Source organism: Pseudophryne corroboree, chromosome 7 (assembly GCF_028390025.1).
Source record: "Pseudophryne corroboree isolate aPseCor3 chromosome 7, aPseCor3.hap2, whole genome shotgun sequence".
Classification (NCBI taxonomy): Eukaryota; Metazoa; Chordata; class Amphibia; order Anura; family Myobatrachidae; genus Pseudophryne; species Pseudophryne corroboree.
The window spans coordinates 264,409,990-264,430,900 of NC_086450.1; the positions used below are offsets into that span (position 1 = coordinate 264,409,990).

Sequence of the window (20,911 nt, forward strand, 5' to 3'; positions counted from 1 at the left end):
CAGTTTACACAGCACACAGGAGGAATGTGCAGAATTGGAACCCCGTGGCGTGTCCTATGTACTATTAGGCCATGCCCCCTGACTGATACCGATTTCCTGTCACGCTGGATGTGAGCCCAGCCTCTTCTGTGCACTAAATGGACACATGCAGCATCCTTTCACCTTCACTGCAAAGCAGTACAGACAGTGTGTCCCCAACCTCCCTACTGCCCGCAGAACACTGCAGTTGGTTGGTATGGGCTCTCCTCATGCTGTAAACTGACCCCTGCAGCCTTACCTGGATCCAACCGTGGTAGCAATCCTGGAAGGATTTCCAGGTTCTTTTTGGAGGGAGATGTCAAAAATCCAATATCAAAAATCATTGGTTGGTGCGTGTTCACCTGCGAAAACAGTATTTTTGTTGTGGGATACACTGGCCTCCACAGGGAATAACATTGGGGGTGTAGAGTAGGATCTTGATCCGAGGCACCAACAGGCTCAAAGATTTGACCTTCTTCCCAAGATGCATAGCGCCGCCTCCTCAACCCTGCCTCCGTGCACAGGAGCTCGGTTTTGTAGTTGGTGCCATGCAGTAAGCAGGCACTTAACAGGGGGCTGCTCCAGCAGCCCTGAGAGAAGCTTTTAAAGAACTTTTCTCCTTCATCCACTAGGGGCCACTGGAGCGTAGTTACAATGGGGAAATAGTAGGCAGTAATTGGGAGCTGGCACTTTAAAACTCTAACACTGTGGCTAGCTCCTCCCCTACTATCTCCCCTCCAAGCCAGTCTAAGTTTAGTGCCCAAGGGAGCTGGTTCACTTGGGTTTAGCTGAATTTTTTTCTTTATTTTATGTTTCTTTCACACACACAGACTGGCAGCTCTGCCACTGCCAGTCTGCACCGCGGGAGCTGCCGGCGGGGTCCCATCGCAGCTGCGTGCGGCTCGGGATGGGCCCCGGCTGAGGGAGACACTAAGCTCTTCTGAGCTGGCGGACACTGCTGCGTGCGGCGCGTGTCGGGGCCACTCCATCCAGCAGAAGATTACGGCAGCGGTGAGTATTGGCGGCCGGACACCGCGGCGTGTCGGGGCCACCCTCCACCACTGAAAGGTGAGTGTGCATTCCCCCCTCTTCCCCCCAGAGTGTTGGGATGACGGGGTGGCAGGGGGGTTTGAATAGATGTAATTTTATTAACTTAAATGGCTATGGTGGTTAGGGTCGCTACCCAGCAGCCCCCCGGCGGATTGTTATTTTATTACTTCTTTATTTAAAAAGAAAAGAAGAGACGAAGCGCAGCCCTCCTCCCTGCTTGGATCTCCGCCAGCGCGGCTCACAGAGCCGCTACGGGGATCCGGCATAAGGGCGCATAGCAGCTTTGAATTTAGCGCCTTTGAGCAGTGGGGCTTAGCCCGGAAGTAGCGCGCGCTGGGGACCATTTCCGTTTAGCAGCAGCGCGGGACGGAGGCCACGGAGCACAGTGAGCTGTTACAGTGGGGAAGGGGGGCACTGCAGCACAAATATAACTTACTTTCAGCCTGTCCCTGCACACAGTATCGTGCAGGACAGATCGGGCTGCTGTGGCTGCGTTTTTTCCCTGCTTCCCCTCCCTCCCATTCTGACTATTGCTGTTTTACCTGTGGGGAATGGGTCTCAAGTTTAGGTGCTTCCATGGCCAGTAAAGGCTCCAAGGCAACACAAAAGCAGGGTCAGGTTTTAGGTTAGGAGTCACAGCCATCGTATTGGACTCCTCTGTATGTAGATGCAAACAAATATTGGCTGTCAGGGTGCAGAGGTACCGAAAAGAAAGCGGAGCAGAGGTCAATAACAGTGAAAAATTTGGCAGTGGGAGGGATTTGCATTAGGATGACAGCTGGATTTGGCACTACGGGGAACTGACTCTCAACTATTTTGTTAATCCCCCTTAGATCCTGCACTAGTCTGTAACCCCTCCCCCCACTCTTTTTCACAGGGAAGATGGGACTATTAGCAGTGCTGGACGTTCTTACCAGAATGCCCTGTTGTAGCAAGCGCTCTATTACTGGGTAAACTCCTAACTCCACCTCTGGCTTCAGAGGGTACTGTGGGATTTTTGGAGCTATCCTACCATCTTTTACTTGTACAACTACTGGAGCTACGTTTGCCATTAATCCAGTGTCTTGTCCGTCTTTTGTCCAAAGTGACTCTGGTATCTGAGATGTCATCTCTTCTATTTGGGATGGATTCCTATTTGTCATAATGGTATGTGACATTAATTTTGATGGGGAGTCTAACATGTCTCGCACTTCCTGAGCGTGTTTCTCAGGTATGTCCAAGAATACACCTTCAGGAGTACAATAAATGACGCACCCCATTTTACACAGTAAGTCTCTTCCCAGGAGATTAGTTGGTGCCGATGCAGCCAGCAAAAAGGAATGCTTGGTATGCAAAGGCCCTATTGTAATCTCGGCTGGTTTGCTAACAGGGTAGTGCTGGACTACTCCTGTTACTCCCATGGCTGGAATTGTCCTACCAGTGGTTCTCATGCCCACTGTCGAATTTATCACTGACTTGGCCGCCCCTGTGTCTACAAGAAAGTTTAAAGTTTTACCAGCTACATTAATTGCGATCTCGGGTTCACTTCCAAGATTGGCAATTAATTTTACTGGCTGCAGATTACAGGTATGGCCACACCCCTATTGGGTATGGTGACCTCCCTGAATCCCGCTGGCAGCCACTACTTGTGAGGGAGATAGTTGGGAACTACCAGAGGCATGCCAGTCTCTGTTTGGGGGATATCTTTTTGTTTCCCCTGTATGTGGCTCATAACTCCGTTTCTGCGGACCTTGCTCCCAATGTCGTGTGTCGTGTCGTTGTCTAGGGGTTTGGTATGAGTTTCGTGGATTCTTTACTCTACAATCTCGTGCCATGTGTCCCTGTTTGTGACAAGAATAACAAGTAACCATACTTGACTTACCCACAGGATTTGGTGATACAAACAAAGGCTGCCTTGTGGTCAGAGCCTGTATACTTACTGACATTAATTTGTCACCTTGTTGTTCCCTGTGTCTGGTGATGTTTCTGTCGTGATCAATAGCAGCCTCTCTCAAAGTAGCCACAGACAGACCTCGCCAACATGGTTGCGTGGTCTGTACCCTAGTCTTCAATGACTCTTTTAAACCATCCATCAGTACCGATACTGCTACTTCCCGATGGTTTGTGTCTGTTTTAATGTCCTCTATGCCTGTGTATTTTGCCATTTCTAATAATGCTCTGTGAAAATACTCTGCAGCTGTCTGACTCCTTCTGTTTAATGGAGAATATCTTATTCCATTTAGCTACCGCTGGGAAATACTCTTTTAGCTGCAAGTTTATTCTTTTCACATTATCTTGGTTGTACACATCTGTAAGAGGTACATCATGATCTAGTCCGCAATCAGCTAAAAATTGAGTTGCGTCGACATTTGAGGGTAAACATGCTCTCAGCAATATCTGCCAGTCTTTATTGTTGGGCTCTGCAGTGTTACCTAAGTCTCTGATGTATTTTTGACTGGCAACTAAGTCTTTTCTAGGGTCAGGAAATTCAGACACTATGGTCCTTAATTCCATTCGGGAAAATGGGGTGTACATGGCAATGTTCCTAATGGGAGTGGCTCGTGATGCGTCTGTTTTCCCATTTGGCACTGCTATTACTCTAACAGGTGTAATTCTAACAACCTCATTCTGTGTAGATTCTACAGGCTGTGGTGAAATAGTTTCAGCATAATGCATGGTGCCGTACTTACCAGTTGATACGACCTCACCTATCCCTCCGCTAGGGGCCTTTACTAATCTCGTGGGTGGAGCTGTGCCTACTGTGGTCTCTGCTATGGTGGCTGCTAGAGAGAGCGCTGAAATCGTTGCCGATTCGTCCTCTTGATCACACTCCTGAGGAAAGTTCAAAACAGGGTACAACTTGCACGGGTTAATACTTGCATGGGTTAATGGGTTAACATTATCATTAACATTTACACAGTTACTAAGTGATTTTGTGTTACACCTTAGTGCGTCTTTCTCCGCAATCAACTTCTCTCCTGATATATATGTTGGCGGTGGGGCCGTGGCAATCAGTTTTCTGTTAGAGCCAGATCCCGCCGCCTGAGCCAAACCTCTCTGTATCTCACCTTCCTGTTGCCACAACTGTAAATAATCATAATGCTGGATTCGTCTCTTTGTTGATTTTATGAGACATATCCTCCTCCTTAAATTTTGTAACACTTCTGAGCTGAAGCTCCCTACTCTTGGGAATTTCTCCCTGTCATGTACAGTCATTCTCTCCCATTCATCACATAAAGTTTCTGTGTGACTTCCATATTTCTCACACATTATATACCTGGCCGACCCAATTGGTCGGACCACTGAATCAACCCGAACCGAGGTTGATCGCCCCCTACCTGAACAAGTGGCCCCCATAGTTCGAAAGTGTTGCTTTATTTAGCCAACCCTTTACGCAAAACCAAATGTCAACAATAGGCTGACGGTGGCGGTTTACCGAGTACCCCACTCACTCGCCCACGCCGACCAATACGACCTGATCACACCGATATGGTGCTGGCGTACTCGACCTAGGGCCCCTGCGACCTTAACCTCTATTTACTGGAACCTGCGAGGGTTATCCGAAGAACACTTACTCTTTCCAGTAACTATTGGTTGCTGGATAGTTCCTGAGTGAGCAGCGAACTTCCCTTAAAATAAAAAAATTACACAAATCACGTTAGAGTGTACAGATAGCGTTTGTGACCCCTTTACTCTAATGGTATTAGGTCAGATTACTAACTACTGCACACACTTACGTGCGGTCCAGTCGTTCAGTACACAAACAACTAAGCTTATGTACGGAAAGACCAATGGAATCGAAACTTACGACTGCGAATTCCTTCAGCCAGAGCGCTTATGGCCTATATGGGTGTTGCACCAACCCTTTTCGGTGTTGTGCCTGTGAACTGTATAGCGGACTTCCTTGTCGGCTGTACCTGGACCTCCTGGTCTGTTATGACCTCCTGGTCTTGTTACAGTATGACCTCCTGGTCTTGTTACAGTATGACCTCCTGGTCTTGTTACAGTATGACCTCCTGGTCTGCTATACTCTAATGCTCAAAATTGTATATTTAACCAGAGATGCCTCCCTAGCCACCGTGCACGTCACTTACACGCATGTACCTCACGAGTACTCGACTTTTCTTGTGGTTCAACCTTTAAAAATTGTAAAAACACTCACTCATCACATGTACACTTTTGTTTTCTATTTCTATTTCTGCGCAGAAATTTTTCTTCAGATCAGGTGTGTTACCAATTAGGAGCAGGATCTGTTAATTAAATTTCGGACACCCAAAAATAGACTTGCGTTATTTCTCGCCTCGCGTTATTTATCGCTTTGCGTTATTTATCGCTTTGCGTTAAAAATCAACTTATCGTGACTTGAGCTACGTGGGCGTAACCGAACGCTCCGTTGCGTAACGTACGCTGCGTGCGTCGGCCTTTGGATTGCGTACGCAAGTCTTTGTTAGAGACACGTATACGCAAAGCAAAGATCCACCGTAACACAATTTATACTTTTATCAATGTAGATGATCCTTGATCATCTACCACACAACACACTGACTTCGCCTTATCTCCCAGGCAAAACTGTGTGTTTTTGTCTATCTTTTAACTATATTACCTTTACTCTTAAACTATGAAATAACGGCAACTCTCTTTTAGCACTTCTATCAACTATAAAAACTGGCAGACAGGAGAGTGATATACGAAAAAGAAATGCAGATATATATATGTGTGCGTGCGTGTGTACGCAAGACAGAAAAATAAACAGTTTTAAAAGACGCTAGCGTTTTGTTCTTACCTCCGGTTCCCGGATTCCTTCAGCACTCTTTACTTAAGCGAAGCAGACGCTTATCCTGTCAGCACTACGAGGGATACAACCTCCCGCCCTTTGCTGAGGGATAATGTCTGCTGATCTACCTAGTGCAGATATGTGAAGGACGGCCGAGCCGCCAATTGATAAAGCTAAATATTTATCGTATATAAAACACTTTAAGAGGTCTAAGAACACTGTACGCTATCTACGTAAGAAATACCGTAAGGGTACGCAAGTTGTGTAGCGATCGCTCAACCGTAGTCGAGACGCTCAAGCGTCACGTTCGCTTACGGCCCAGTGATCACAGGCAGGCACGCTATTGGCTGCCGACTAACGTAATGATTCGCTATAGCGTAGCGTACGCTCGGGACCACGAGGAGATCACCAGCGGTGCAGACGCTTACAACGTTAAACCTTTATATCTATACTTTTAACAATGAGATACACAGTATACCTTAGTGTAGAGACAGAGTGTAAGTGCAACCTGGTGTAACCTGATTAACTACAAAGCTGCTTGAGCGTCACCGACGCTCAGAGAATACTTAACACTATAAAGAATACACAGATACCTGGGCTTAGGGTCCGAAACCTATTATATGTATTATGACTATTATACTTGCAAAAAGAATCACAGTACAAAGCATACACTACAATATAACATAAACCAACTAACCAGATAAACTACACAGTAAATACAATACAATACAATACAATTAAAGGAAAATACGAGAGAGAGTAGAGAGAGAGAGAGAGAGAGAGATGACTCACAGTAAGACAATATGATTACGGAGAAAACTTACGCACAAGGGGAACGATCGCATGCGCCTCGATATCCAGCTCCCGACTATCAGCAATGAGAACCGTTGAAGAGAGCGCACTGGATACGGTCGGCCTGCCTATTTATGCCCCACACACAATACAATTCAACGGTCCCTACAATCTCATTGTTCATTGGACATAGGAATTCGGCTTCGCATTATAACAAAAGGTCATAGGTTGATTCATACAGGTGGGCTGTGACTATTTCCAACTGCTCAGGTGGGAGGGAAACTGGGTTTCCCGCCGCATGGGTAATAAAGTGCAAATAAAGTAAATGTTCATAAACTTATGTCCATAACTATTCGCACGAGCGATTGATCTGCTTCAAACCAACACCGGAATATTTCTAATTAAATATTCTTCCGATGGATACTAAACACCACTGTATTACTCCTGTCTGACCCTTCGTATCAAACAAAGAGGGATTCCTCTGTTCATAAACATTCTATATTAACCAAACTTTCAGAATCTATCAAAGGGACCATGATCTACAAAATACATTATTACTGAAAATATGTTACGATTGAGTCGCACGCTACAACCACATAAACTCTACCGTAAATACGCATACCATGCGCCTGCGGGTGCCCGCGACTGTGAGTATGCGCACGTACGGGAGAGCGTACGCATGCGCAGCACGGACCTGTGTGAGGTGCAGATATGGTAGTGTGCATAGAGATATTTTTCTGACTTTGACAAAGGTTATTCCTACCCTGATACAGGCCAGGAAAGGAGTAGCGTCTAAACATTACCATCGTATTGGGAAAAAAATATGTATCTTGGTGCGAGTCCAAGAAGTTTCCTACGGTGGAGTTTCAACTGGGACGGTTTCTCCTCTTCCTGCAAGCAGGTGTGGATATGGGCCTGAGGTTGGGATCCGTAAAGGTCCAGATTGCGGCCCTGTCAATTTTCTTCCAGAAACAGCTGGCTTCCCTCCCGAAGGTTCAGACCTTTTTGAAAGGGGTTCTGCACATCCAGCCTCCCTTTGTGCCACCTACGGCACCATGGGATCTTAACGTGGTGCTGCAGTGTCTCCAAACGGATTGGTTCGAGCCTCTACAGGAGGTTGAGGTCAAGTTTCTCACATGGAAGGCTGTCACTGTGTTGGCCTTGGCTTTGCTAGACGTGTGTCGGAGCTGGGGGCTTTGTCTTGTAAGAGCCCCTACTTGATCTTCCATGAAGATAAAGCTGAGCTCCGGACACGTAAGCAGTTCCTTCCAAAGGTTGTGTTGGCATTTCATATCAACCAACCTATTGTGGTGCCAGTTGCTACTGACTCCTCAATTTCATCAAAGTCCTTGGATGTTGTAAGGGCTCTGAAAATCTGTGAAGAGGACTACTTGTCACAGAAAATCGGACTCTGTTATGTATGATCCCAAGAAACTTGGGTGTCCTGCTTCTAAGCAGACTATCTCTTGCTGGATCAGGTTCACTATCCAGTATGCGTATTCTACGGCAGGATTGCCGTGTCCTATGTCTGGTAAGGCCCACTCTACTTGTAAGGTGGGTGCTTCCTGGGCGGCTGCCCGGGGTATCTCGGCTGTACAGCTTTTTCGAGCGTCTACTTGGTCTTGGTCGAACACATTTGCAAAGTTCTATACCTTGGTCGCTGAGGACCTGAAGTTTGGTCAATCAGTTCTGCAAGAGCCTCTGCGCTCTCCCTCCAGTTCTGGGAGCTTTGGAACATCCCCATGGTACTAATGTGGACTCCAGCGTCCTCTAGGGCATAAGAGAAAATAGGATTGTAATTACCTACCGGTAAATCCTTTCCTCGTAGTCCATAGAGGATGCCGGGCGACCGCCCAGTGCTTCGTGATCCTGCAGTGGTTACTTAGTTCAGTACTGCTTAGTTCTTGGTTTAGTACTGTTTTTTGTTACTTGGTTACGTAATCTTGTTTCAAGCTAGTTAACTTTGTTTTGCCTTGTTAGTGGCGAGATTCACACCAGCTCTCACAATCTGTGTACAATCCTTCTCTCGAAGTTGTCATTCTCCTCGGGCACAGTTTCTACACTGAGTCTGGTAGGAGGGGCATAGAGGGAGGAGCCAGCCCACACACTCAAACTCTTAAAGTGCTAGTGGTTCCTAATGGACCCGTCTATACCCCATGGTACGAGAAAAGGATTTACCGGTAGGTAATTAAAATCCTATTTAAAAAAAAAAAAAAAAAAATTCCTGTTTTTTTTTTTTTTTTTTTTTTTTGTTAAAGGCTTAGCAATACTTTTTTTTTTTTTTTTTTAAAGACATCTGTTTGGAATGTGAATTTGTTTAGGTAATGTTTTAATAAGACAGGAGGAAAAAAAATACAATTTGAATAGTTTTTTTTATGTGTTGCACTGGTTTTTCTGCATTTCAGAGGAGGTGGAGGAGGCGGAGGATGGCGTGGTGGACAAGACCGGGATCAATTTTCTAGGTAATACTTTGCAAGATTGTTCCTGGTTCATGGGTGTGGTGGAATTTCCTTGCTTAATATAATCTTTGACTAAATTGACACTAAGAAACAGTTTAATTGCTTTTAAAAATGCATTTTACAAATTAAAATGGTTAATTGAAGAAAAACAAATTGAGTGTGAAAATGTTCTTTCACTAGGCATTTGGTAGCTAGATGCTATTAATAATAGAATAATATTTTTGCTGCTTAAAAATTTATCTGCAAACTTTGTTATAGGAGGCGGTCTCCTTCACCATATTATAGCAGAGGTGGCTATAGGTCTCGCTCAAGATCTCGTTCATACTCTCCACGTAAGTTGCTATTTGTTATCTTCAGTGTTTTGTTTGTGTGTACGGATTACTTTCTCCATTCCAAAGGTCCGTTAATCTTCCAGTAGCAAGTTTTTATTTGATCTCTCTAAACTTTGTCACAAGTATGTGCTTGAATTGTTAGTACGGTCCTCCATCCAAACACCTGCTCTCAACACAAGTGTCAGTCTGCCTTTTGCTTGATTTTTATTTCTTCTCAACATACTCCTATCATTTTGTGGCAGAGGCCTTAACCACTTAACTATGTAATTTATTTTAATATGATTTAGCAGCTCCCCTCCTGAACAACTTCCCTATAATGCTGATCATAAGGCATATTGGGGCACGCAAAGAGATTTTGATGGCTGTCACGGACGCCAACATCACAGCCTGGGCCCATCAGGAAGAGGACATTATTTCCTCTTCCAGGGTGGCAGAGAACAGCAGAACCTGTGGTTGCATAGGATGCGAACGCAGCAGGAAAAGCCTGCATGTCATTGAATCCCAAGTTAGAAAGTGGCTAAATCTTTCTGATATGATGTTTAGTGGCCAAATTGTACAAAGTGTGGAATTTTGGTTAGTTTCGAAAATATATTTTTCAGACTCCCTTATCTAGCCTTATTATTCTGTTTAAAAACCGTGCCAGGGTGCCCTGTATTTTAGTTAAGACTATTCATGATTCTTTACTCACAAGTGATAGTGGTTCCAGTTTTATGCTAGCAGCTTGTGTTGTCTGTAAAATTTAAGCTTGCATTGTGAACACCATGGCAAGTCACCACTTTAGCGACAGATTATCTTCTAGTCCAGATGAACATGTATGGGCGTTAATGAATCGAATCCCAGCAAAAAAAAGTATATGTCCTTTTATTTTATATATTTGTATGGATCTATAGTTATTTATTTTTAATATGGGCTGAACTGCTCAATTTATTTTATTTTATTTACTTAATGGGCGAGATTCAATTTATTTCCAGGCCGGCAGCCAGGCGATAGCGCATAATGGAGCTAATCAATTGTTTACCTATACCAAAGCTCCCTGAACGGGATTACCCATCCACATAAATCTGTTTCTTTTTCATCCACTAGGGGTCACTGGAGTACTCTTGGGGATATGGACGGCTTAGCAGAAACAAAGGCACTGAATATTTAAATTTAGAACTCTCCACCCCTCCATATCCCAGAGTACCTCAGTGTAGTATCTCAGTGTTTTTTCTGTGCTCACAGCACTAACAAGGCTTCTGTGGAGTTCCCACACTTGGTGGAAGATTTTATTAATTTTTCATTTTTACTTTTACTTTTTACTTTTTTTTCACTTAGCACATCCCTTCCCAGTTTCTGGAAAAACATGGGTCCGGGATTGTGCCGCTGCACGGACAGCGCATGGCGTGTCGGTCCTCACAAAGAGCACCCTCACAGCCACAGGCAGCCCACTGTCTCCTGCAACAGCTGGACGGGGCTTACAGATAGAAGCCCCGTCGCAGCCATGACCTGAAGGGCTGGACGGAGCTTACAAATAGAAGCCCCGTCGCAGCCATGACCGGAAGAGCTCGGAGCTTAGAAGCCCGTCGCAGGCCTCCCTACAAGGTATGCTGGGGAAACGGGGCGGTCAGTGCAGGCTGCCGCCCCGCTGTGTGGGGTCACTGTTGTAATGCCGCCGCCGCTCATACAGCCGCCCGCCCCAGCCGCTCCATCCGGCCGCCCCAGCACCGTCCGCCCGCCCAGACGCTCCGTCATGGTGCCAGCGCTAAGAGGGGGAGAACCGCCGCAGTTCAACTAGCGACGCCGGAAGCCGCTACGCGCCGCTCCGGCCAGCCGACCTCCGCTGCTCGGCAAGAAGTGTCCTTCGCCTCCCTGCAACTTCCCGGCGCTCCCCGCTGAGACACAGCGCTACAGTGAGTACAGGGGGAGGGGGGGGGGGGGGGAAATCTGGCTGATTACAGCGGCAAGGGAATGTAAAGGGCTGCCATATCTATATAAACAGCAGGCAGAGTTAATGTGCGATAGGCTAGTGAGCCTATATTAATACTGGATCCATGTATTGTAGATGTGATTTTCACTGTGTAATAGACTATTGAGCCTATATTAACACTACAGCATGTATTGTGGTCTGCCTGTGATTATCACTGTATAATAGGCTATTAGGCCTATATTAACACTACAGCATGTATTGTAACCTGCTTGTGATTTTCACTGTATAATAGACTATTCAGCCTATGTTAACACTGTAGCAATTGTAACTGTGATTATCAGTGTAAGCATGGCATGGGGGCCATTTTAACCACGCTTCCTGTTTCTTCCAGTTTGTAATTCCAGAACATTCCTGCCCTACATCACTACTCCACCGGAGGCGCAGGGGTGTTAGTGGGAAGTTTGGTTCAGGTTTCACATAGGCTGGCCATGTGAACTGCATTTCGGCCATAAATAGATATATATTACACACCTTAAGTAATAATTTTACTAAGTCGTGCAAGTGTCTGTACTTTGCCTATTGTGTTGTCTGTCGGCATAAGGAGTAAGGCTCCAGCACAGACTAAAAATACTTTTAAACAAAAGTCTGGACATAAATCTACCACATGTTCAGTATGTTTTGTAGGTTTCCACTCCGGAAGCCGGTTCATTCCCAGATCCTATGTTAAGCATTGGCAATTCAAATTGACTCCGCTCGACAGGAGCGGTAACATCGGAGTCTCGGAAGTTACTCCGCCAGCTTTAACGGAGGAGTCTCAGTCCAATTTAACTTTGGATACCAGGGTGTTAATTTAACTGGTCTTATAATTTAAACATTTCTTCTATGTTGCAGTCCTGACAATTCTATGTCAAACCTCACAGCGCTAAATACGAGTGAGGGCACATTAGACAGTCAGTGCGGGTTTTGACAACCATACATTGCTAATGACCAGTGAGTCAGTCTCTGTAAATTTGGATGTTAGAGCCTCCTTATTCTCTGTAAATTTCAGAGAATAAGAAGCCTCTTAACATCTAATCCGTTGTATTTACTAAACGACAGATCTTCAATGGGTTTCTTATTTAGGATATCTTACTAAGATTTAAGGCTATTTACCCGTTTCCACACACTGACATCTAAATGGAGAATCCGCCATTGGTGAATTCGTCTGTGTCAAACCTTATAAAAACCCAAGATACATTTGGGTCACTAGGGCGCTCTGTGTATGGAAACAATGACGATCATGTTATACTTATCGTTAATGAGAAGCTGCTGTGTATCTCGGTACAGCGTCTGCTGCCGCCTGTTACCTTGCTTCTCGTTTTTCATCGTCGCTAGTTTCAGCACGACAAGGCCAGAAGTTGTTTGGTCCTAAATTTGACAAAATGGCCTCCTCCGGTATCAAGCCGGAAATACTCTGGTCCGGCGTTTAAAGCCTTTAGACTTCAGTCTTTTCAAGGCTGTGGTACAAAAACAGTCACGCCTTGTAACGCCAGGGCGCTAAAGTCACAACAAGCCAGTGGCTTGATGGGCTCTCAGCCCATCTCAAATTTCCAATTGTGGGAGTGCGCCTTTACACGTTACATTTGCCGGGTTTCCAGCCATCCACTCATGGATGTATCCGCTTTTTAGGGTTAAAAGACAGGACTGCCTCTGTCGGACGAAATAAGGCGTTTTGGCAGGTTGCCATTCAGTCTCTGCTGGTTTCAGCAGTTTTTATTTCCAGGCCTGGTACACCAACAAAGTCAGGGTTATTATTCCCGTCTGTTTGTGGTACCGAAGCCGGAGGGCTCAGTCGCAGTCTCAATCAGCAAGTCACTTACTACAGATTGAAGATGGAATTTCTGCGGTTAGTATTTGCATTTTTGGAGCCACAAGATTGCATGATTGTGCTTGATCTCCAGGATGCGTACTTACACATTCCGGTTTGGTCACCTCATCACAGGTTGTTGAGTTTTGCAATACGCCACAACCATTAACCGTTTCAGGTTCTACCGTTTGGCCTCTTGTCAGCGCCTCGGGTATTCACCAAAGTGATGTTTGTGATGATAGCTCATCTCAGATCCCTGGCAGTGACAATCGTTCCATACTTAGACGATCTGCTCATAAGAGCTCCGTCTCAACAGATGCTCCTCCGACTTGCGCTGCTAACGTACACCACGGTTGCAGTGTCAAGTTCAAAAACAATCGCATCTAATTCCATCTCAACGACTTCAATTCCTAGGTATGATTCCAGATACGGTAAATCAAAGAATTTACCTACTGCACCAGAAAGAACAGATTATACGCCATCTGGTGCAATTAGTGCTCAAGCCACACACACTATCGGTACATTGGTGTATTCGCCTATTAGGAACAATGATGGGCTTTCGAAGCGCTTTAGTTCGGAGGTTTTCACTCGCGTATCCCACAGGGGGGCGAGGGTGTCTCTACTCTGGGCGAGAGTCTCAGAGGTTGGGGAGTTGTAGTTAAAATGGTCAGCGACAGGGTTTCTAAACGGATCACGACAGATTGTTGTCTATAAATGTCCTGGAACTCCGTGCAATTTACTATGCACTACATGCTTCGCTCTCAGACTGTCCAAGGCCAGTCGCACAACGCGACGGCAGTCGCATACACAACAACCAGGGAGGAACGAGAAGCCGCATGGCAATGCGGGAAGTAGCTCGAATCCTCAATTGCCCAGAATACCACAAGGTGATATTGTAGACTGGGTTCATTCCGGGAGTGGACATCTGTTAGACAGATGATCTCAGCCGTCGGGATTTTCATCCAGGAGACTGGGCATTAAATCCAGAGGTGTTTCACAGGTTGGTCCACAGGTGGGGTTACCCTCAGGTGGACATGATGGCATCTCGCCACAATTACAAACGCCCAGTATGAGTCCAGAACGACAGTTCCCAAGGGCAGTGGCGGTGGATGCTCTCACAATCGCGTGGCCGTACAGCCTCGTGTATCTGTTTCCACCGTTTTTCCGCTGTTTTCTCCGTTGCTAAAACGGATCATAAGAGAGTCCGTCAGTCATACTAGTGATATCTCATGGGTCTCAGAGTTTGGTTCTCGAATCTCCGAGGACTACTCGCAGACGATCCTTGGCCGCTCATACTACGTCCAACCCATTACAACAGGGGCCGTTCTTTTACCCCTATTTAGCGCGGCTGCGGTTGACTAGGTGGTTGTTGAGACCGCCCTCTTCAGAAGAAAGAGAGGGCATTACAGTATCGGTTATACCAACCATGTTACGAGCTAGGAAGCCGGTTACGGCAGCTCATTATTACAGAATTTGGCGTGCCTATATAGGTTGGTGTGAAGCTCGGAAGTTTCCGACATCATTTTTCAAGTTACCCGTATTCTGTTATTTTTACAGACGGGGTTGGATGGAGGACTGCGTTTATCTACACTGAAGGTGCAGGTATCTGTGTTGTCCATTTATTTTCAAAGACGATTGGCTCCATTGCCGTCGGTACACATTTTTCTGCAGGGTGTCCTCAGAGTACAGCCTCCATTTATCCCACTTACAGCGCCATGGGACTTGAATTTGGGTTCAGATTTCTTACAGTCTTCATATTTTGAACCCTTACAGCAAGTGGATATTAAGTTTCTGACTTGGAAAACGTTTTTTCGTCTAGCCTTAGCTTCGGCAAGGCGTTTTTCAAATTTGGGTGCCTTGTCTGGCAAGCCACCGTATTTGGTGTTTCCTGATGACAGAGCGTAACTTCGGACGATTTCCGAGTTCTTACCAAAGCTAGTGTCATCTTTTCACATCAATCAACCAATAGTGGTTCCTGTGTTGACAGTACATTCTAGAATTCTGAATGTGGTACGCGCATTACGCGTTTATATGTCCCGAACGTCTACAGTTCGTAATACGGATACGTTGTTTGTTCTCTATGATGCTGCCAAGTGGGGTTGGCCAGCTTCTCAGCAGACCTTATCCAGATGGATAAAACTGACTATACGTCAGGCTTACCTTAAGGCTAAGTTAGTCGCCTACATCAGTGATAGCTCATCCCACAGGTTCTGTGGGAACGTCATGGCCAGCTGGTCGTGGAGCTTCTACGACACAGCTTGACCGTGCGGCTACATGGTCTTCAGTGCACACGTTTGTGCGCTTTTACAAGTTTGATACGTTTGCGGCATCAGCATCTAGCTTTGGCCGCCTAGTGTTACAGGTGTCAAACAGCTCTCCCGCCCACGGGGGAAGCTTTGGTACGTCCCAAGAGTACTCCAGTGACCCCTAGTGGATGAAAAAGAAAATAGGATTTTGGTACTTACCAGGTAAATCCTTTTCTTTGAATCCATAGGGGGCACTGGACGCCCACCCAGAGCAGTTTTACCTGGGTTGTATTAAGCTCAGGGGATCTTATGGTAACACATTTTCTCTGACGTCCTAGTGGATGCTGGGAACTCCGTAAGGACCATGGGGAATAGCGGCTCCGCAGGAGACAGGGCACATCTAAAGAAAGCTTTAGGATCACCTGGTGTGCACTTGCTCCTCCCCCTATGACCCTCCTCCAAGCCTCAGTTAGATTTTCTGTGCCCGACGAGAAGGGTGCACACTAGGGGCTCTCCTGAGCTCTTTGTGAAAGTTTTAGTTTAGGTTTATTATTTTCAGTGAGACCTGCTGGCAACAGGCTCACTGCATCGAGGGACTAAGGGGAGAAGAAGCGAACTCACCTGCGTGCAGAGTGGATTGGGCTTCTTAGGCTACTGGACATTAGCTCCAGAGGGACGATCACAAGTTCAGCCTGGATGGGTCACCGGAGCCGCGCCGCCGGCCCCCTTACAGAGCCAGAAGAGCGAAGAGGTCCGGAAAAATCGGCGGCAGAAGACTTTCCTGTCTTCAGATAAAGGTAGGCGCACAGCACCGCAGCTGTGCGCCATTGCTCTCAGCACACTTCACACTCCGGTCACTGAGGGTGCAGGGCGCTGGGGGGGCAGCGCCCTGAGACGCAATAAATCGTTAGAAAACCTTTTATGGCTAAAATAAATGCATCACATATAACTCCTGGGCTATATGGATGCATTTAACCCCTGCCAAAACATACAAGAAAACGGATGATAAGGACGCCGAGAAAGGGGCGGAGCCTATCTCCTCAGCACACTGGCGCCATTTTCCCTCACAGCTCAGTTGGAGGGAAGCTCCCTGGCTCTCCCCTGCAGTCACTACACTACAGAAAGGGGTTAAAAAAGAGAGGGGGGCACAAATTAGGCGCAGTATAAACAATACAGCAGCTATAAAGGGAAAAACACTTATATAAGGTTATCCCTGTATATATATAACGCTCTGGTGTGTGCTGGCAAACTCTCCCTCTGTCTCCCCAAAGGGCTAGTGGGGTCCTGTCCTCTATCAGAGCATTCCCTGTGTGTGTGCTGTGTGTCGGTACGTTTGTGTCGACATGTATGAGGAGAAAAATGATGAGGAGACGGAGTAGAGTGTCTGTAATAGTGTTGTCACCCCCTGGGGGGTCGACACCTGAGTGGATGTACTGTGGAAATTGCGTGACAGTGTCAGCTTTGTATAAAAGACAGTGGTTGACATGAGACAGCCGGCTACTCAGCTTGTGCATGTCCAGACGTCTCATATAGGGGCTCTAAAGCGCCCGTTACCTCAGATACAGACGCCGACACGGATACTGACTCCTGTGTCGACGGTGAAGAGACAACCGTGATTTCCAAATAGGGCCACACATTGCATGATTGAGGCAATGAAAAAAGTTTACACTTTTCTGATAATATGAATACCACCAAAAAAAAGGGGTATTATGTTGGTGAGGAAAAACTTCCTGTAGTTTTCCTGAATCTGAGAAATAAAATGCGTGGGTTTCCCCCCGATAACAATTGATAATTTCTAAAGTTATTGGCAGTATACCTTTTCCCGCCAGAGGTTAGGGTGCGTTGGGAAACACCCCCTAGGGGGGATAAGGCGCTCACACGCTTGTAAGAACATGGGCTCTACCCTCTCTTGAGATGGCCGCCCTTAAGGATCCTGCTGATAGAAAGCAGGAGGGTATCCTAAAATGTATTTACAAACATACTGGTGTTATACTGCGACCAGCAATCGCCTCAGCCTGGATGTGCAGTGCTGGGTTGGCGTGGTCGGATTCCCTGACTGGAAATATGATATCCTAGATAAGGACAGTATATTATTGCCTATAGAGCAATTAAAAGATGCATTTCTATATATGCATGATGCACAGCGGAATATTTGCCGACTTGCATAAAGTATAAGTGCGTTGTCCAATTATACCAGTAAAGTGGTCAGGTGATGCGGATTCCAAACGGCATTTGGAAGTATTGCCTTAAAAGAGGGGATGTACCCCAGGTCGCCTCTCAAAATAAGACGCCGTATTATCAGGCGCAGGCCTGGTTGGCAAGCGGACAAAAGGGTTCCTCTTTTCTGCTCGTGACAGAGGGAGAGGAAAATGGCTGCAGAGATCAGCCAGTTCCAAGGAACAGAAACTCTTTTCCGCCTCTGCCAAGCCCTCAGTATGACGCTAGGGCTTTACAAGTTCAGGCACGGTGGGGTCCCGTTCTCAATGAATTTCAGTGCGCAGTGGGCTCACTCGCAAGTAGACCCCTGGATCCTTCAGGTAATATTTCAGGGGTACAAATTGGAATTCGAGACGTATCCCCCTCGCCGTTTCCAAAGGTCTGTTTTACCGACGTCTCCCGCTGACAGGGAGGCAGTTTTGGAAACCATTCACAAGCTGTATTCCCAGCAGGTGATAATCAAGGTACCCCTCCTGCAACAGGGAACGGGGTATTATTCCACACTATTGTGGTACCGAAGCCAGACGGCTCGGTGAGACCGATTTTAAAATCTAAAATCTTTGAACACTTGCATACAGAGGTTCAAATTCAAAATTGAGTCACTCAGAGCAGTGATTGCAAACCTGGAAGAAGGGGAATACATGATGTCTTAGGACATCAAGGATGCTTACCTTCATGTCAAAATTTACCCTTCTCACCAAGGGTATTTCAGGTTATGGTACAGAACTGTCACTGTCAGTTCGGACGCTGCCGTAGGGATGGTCCACGGCACCCCGGGTCTTTACTGAAGTAATGACCGTAATGATGATATTCCTTCGAAGGAAGGGAATTTTAGTTATCCGTTACTTGGACGATTCCCTGATAAGGGTAAGATCCAGGGAACAGTTGGAGATCGGTGTAGCACTATATCAGGTAGTGTTGCGGCAGCACGATTGGATTCTCAATATTCCAAAATCGCAGCTGGTTCCGACGACTTGTCTTCTGTTCCTAGGGATGATCCTGGACACAGTCCAGAAAGAAGGTGTTTCTCCCGGAGGAGAAAGCCAGGGAGTTATCCGACAGGAACCTCCTAAAACCGAACCAAGTCTCAGTGCATTAATGCACAAGGGTTCTGGGTAAAAATAGTGGCTTCCTACGAAGCAATCCCATTCGGCAGATTCCACGCAAGACTTTCCAGTGGAACCTACTGGACAAATGGTCCGGGTAGCATCTTCAGATGCTTCAGCGGATAACCCTGTCACCGGGGACAAGGGTATCCCTCCTGTGGTGGTTGCAGAGTGCTCATCTTCTAGAGGGCCGCAGATTCGGCATTCGGGACTGGGTCCTGGTGGCCAGGGATGCCAGCCTGCGAGGCTGGGGAGCAGTCACACAGGGAAGGAATTTCCAGGGCTTATGGTCAAGCCTGGAGACATCTCTTCATATAAACATTCTGGAACTAAGGGCCATTTACAATGCCCTAAGTCAAGCGAAACCCCTGCTTCAGGGTCAGGCGGTATTGATCCAATCGGACAACATCATGTCAGTCGCCCACGTAAACAGACAGGGCGGCACGGGAAGCAGGGGGGCAATGGCAGAAGCTGCAAGGATTCTTCGCTGGGCGGAAAATCATGTGATAGCACTGTCAGCAGTGTTCATTCCGGGAGTGGACAACTGGGAAGCAGACTTCCTCAGCAGACACGACCTTCACCCGGGAGAGTGGGGACTTCACCCAGAAGTCTTCCACCTGATTGTAAACCGTTGGGAAAAACCAAAGGTGGACATAATGGCGTCCCGTCTAAACAAAAAACTAGACAGATATTGCGCCAGGTCAGGGGACCCTCAGGCAATAACGGTGGACGCTCTGGTAACACCGTGGGTGTACCAGTCAGTGTATGTGTTCCCTCCTCTGCCTCTCATACCAAAAGTACTGAGAATCATAAGGAGAGGAGTAAGAACTATACTCGTGGTTCCGGATTGGCCAAGAAGGACTTGGTATCCGGAACTTCAAGAGATGCTCACGGACGAACCGTGGCCTCTACCTCTAAGAAAGGACCTGCTCCAGCAGGGGCCTTGTCTGTTCCAAGACTTACCGCGGCTGCGTTTGACGGCTTGGCGGTTGAACGCCGGATCCTGAAGGAAAAAGGCATTCCAGATGAAGTCATCCCTACCCTGGTCAAGGCCAGGAAGGACGTAAACGCAAAACATTATCACTGCATTTGGCGAAAATATGTTGCGTGGTGGGAGGCCAAGAAGGCCCCTACAGAGGAATTTCAACTGGGTCGTTTCCTCCATTTCCTGCAAACAGGACTGTCTATGGGCCTAAAATTAGGGTCCATTAAGGTTCAAATTTCGGCCCTGTCGATTTTCTTCCAAAAGGAACTGGCTTCAGTGCCTGAAGTTCAGACATTTGTAAAAGGGGTACTGCATATACAGCCTCCTTTTGTGCCTCCAGTGGCACCTTGGGATCTCAATGTTGTGTTGAGTTTCCTAAAGTCACATTGGTTTGAACCACTCACCACTGTGGACTTAAAATATCTCACATGGAAGGTGACGATGCTGTTAGCCCTGGCTTCAGCCAGGCGTGTGTCAGAATTGGCGGCTTTATCATATAAAAGCCCTTATTTAATATTTCATTCTGACAGGGCAGAATTGAGGACTTGTCCTCCATTTCTACCTAAGGTGGTTTCTGCATTTCACATGAAGCAACCTATTGTGGTACCTGCGGCTACTAAGGACTTGGAGGATTCCAAGTTGCTTGACGTGGTCAGGGCCCTGAAAATATATGTTTCCAGGACGGCTGGAGTCAGAAAATCTGACTCGCTGTTTATCCTGTATGCACCCAACAAACTGGGTGCTCCTGCTTCTAAGCAGACGATTGCTCGTTGGATTTGTAGTACAATTCAGCTTGCACATTCTGTGGCAGGCCTGCCACAGCCAAAAATCTTAAAATGCCCACTCCACAAGGAAGGTGGGCTCATCTTGGGCAGCTGCCCGAGGGGTCTCGGCTTTACAACTTTGCCGAGCAGTTACTTGGTCAGGAGCAAATACGTTTGTAAAATTCTACAAATTTGATACCCTGGCTGAGGAGGACCTGGAGTTCTCTCATTTGGTGCTGCAGAGTCATCCGCACTCTCCCGCCTGTTTGGGAGCTTTGGTATAATCCCCATGGTCCTTACGGAGTCCCCAGCATCCACTAGGACGTCAGAGAAAATAAGTATTTACTCACCGGTAATTCTATTTCTCGTAGTCCGTAGTGGATGCTGGGCGCCCATCCCAAGTGCGGATTGTCTGCAATACTGGTACATAATTATTG

At 46.7% G+C, this 20,911-nt stretch overlaps 1 protein-coding gene across 2 annotated transcripts in view; it reads left to right on the forward strand.

Moving 5' to 3' along the window:
• The window catches only part of TRA2B (transformer 2 beta homolog), a 127,863-nt gene that overhangs the window by 81,847 nt on the left and 25,105 nt on the right, over positions 1–20,911 (forward strand). For both annotated transcript variants that reach the window (XM_063934125.1, XM_063934126.1), the window contains exons 7-8: positions 9,019–9,075; positions 9,331–9,404. In XM_063934125.1, coding sequence (XP_063790195.1) covers positions 9,019–9,075; positions 9,331–9,404 — 131 coding nt within the window. The remainder of the gene's footprint in view (positions 1–9,018; positions 9,076–9,330; positions 9,405–20,911) is intronic.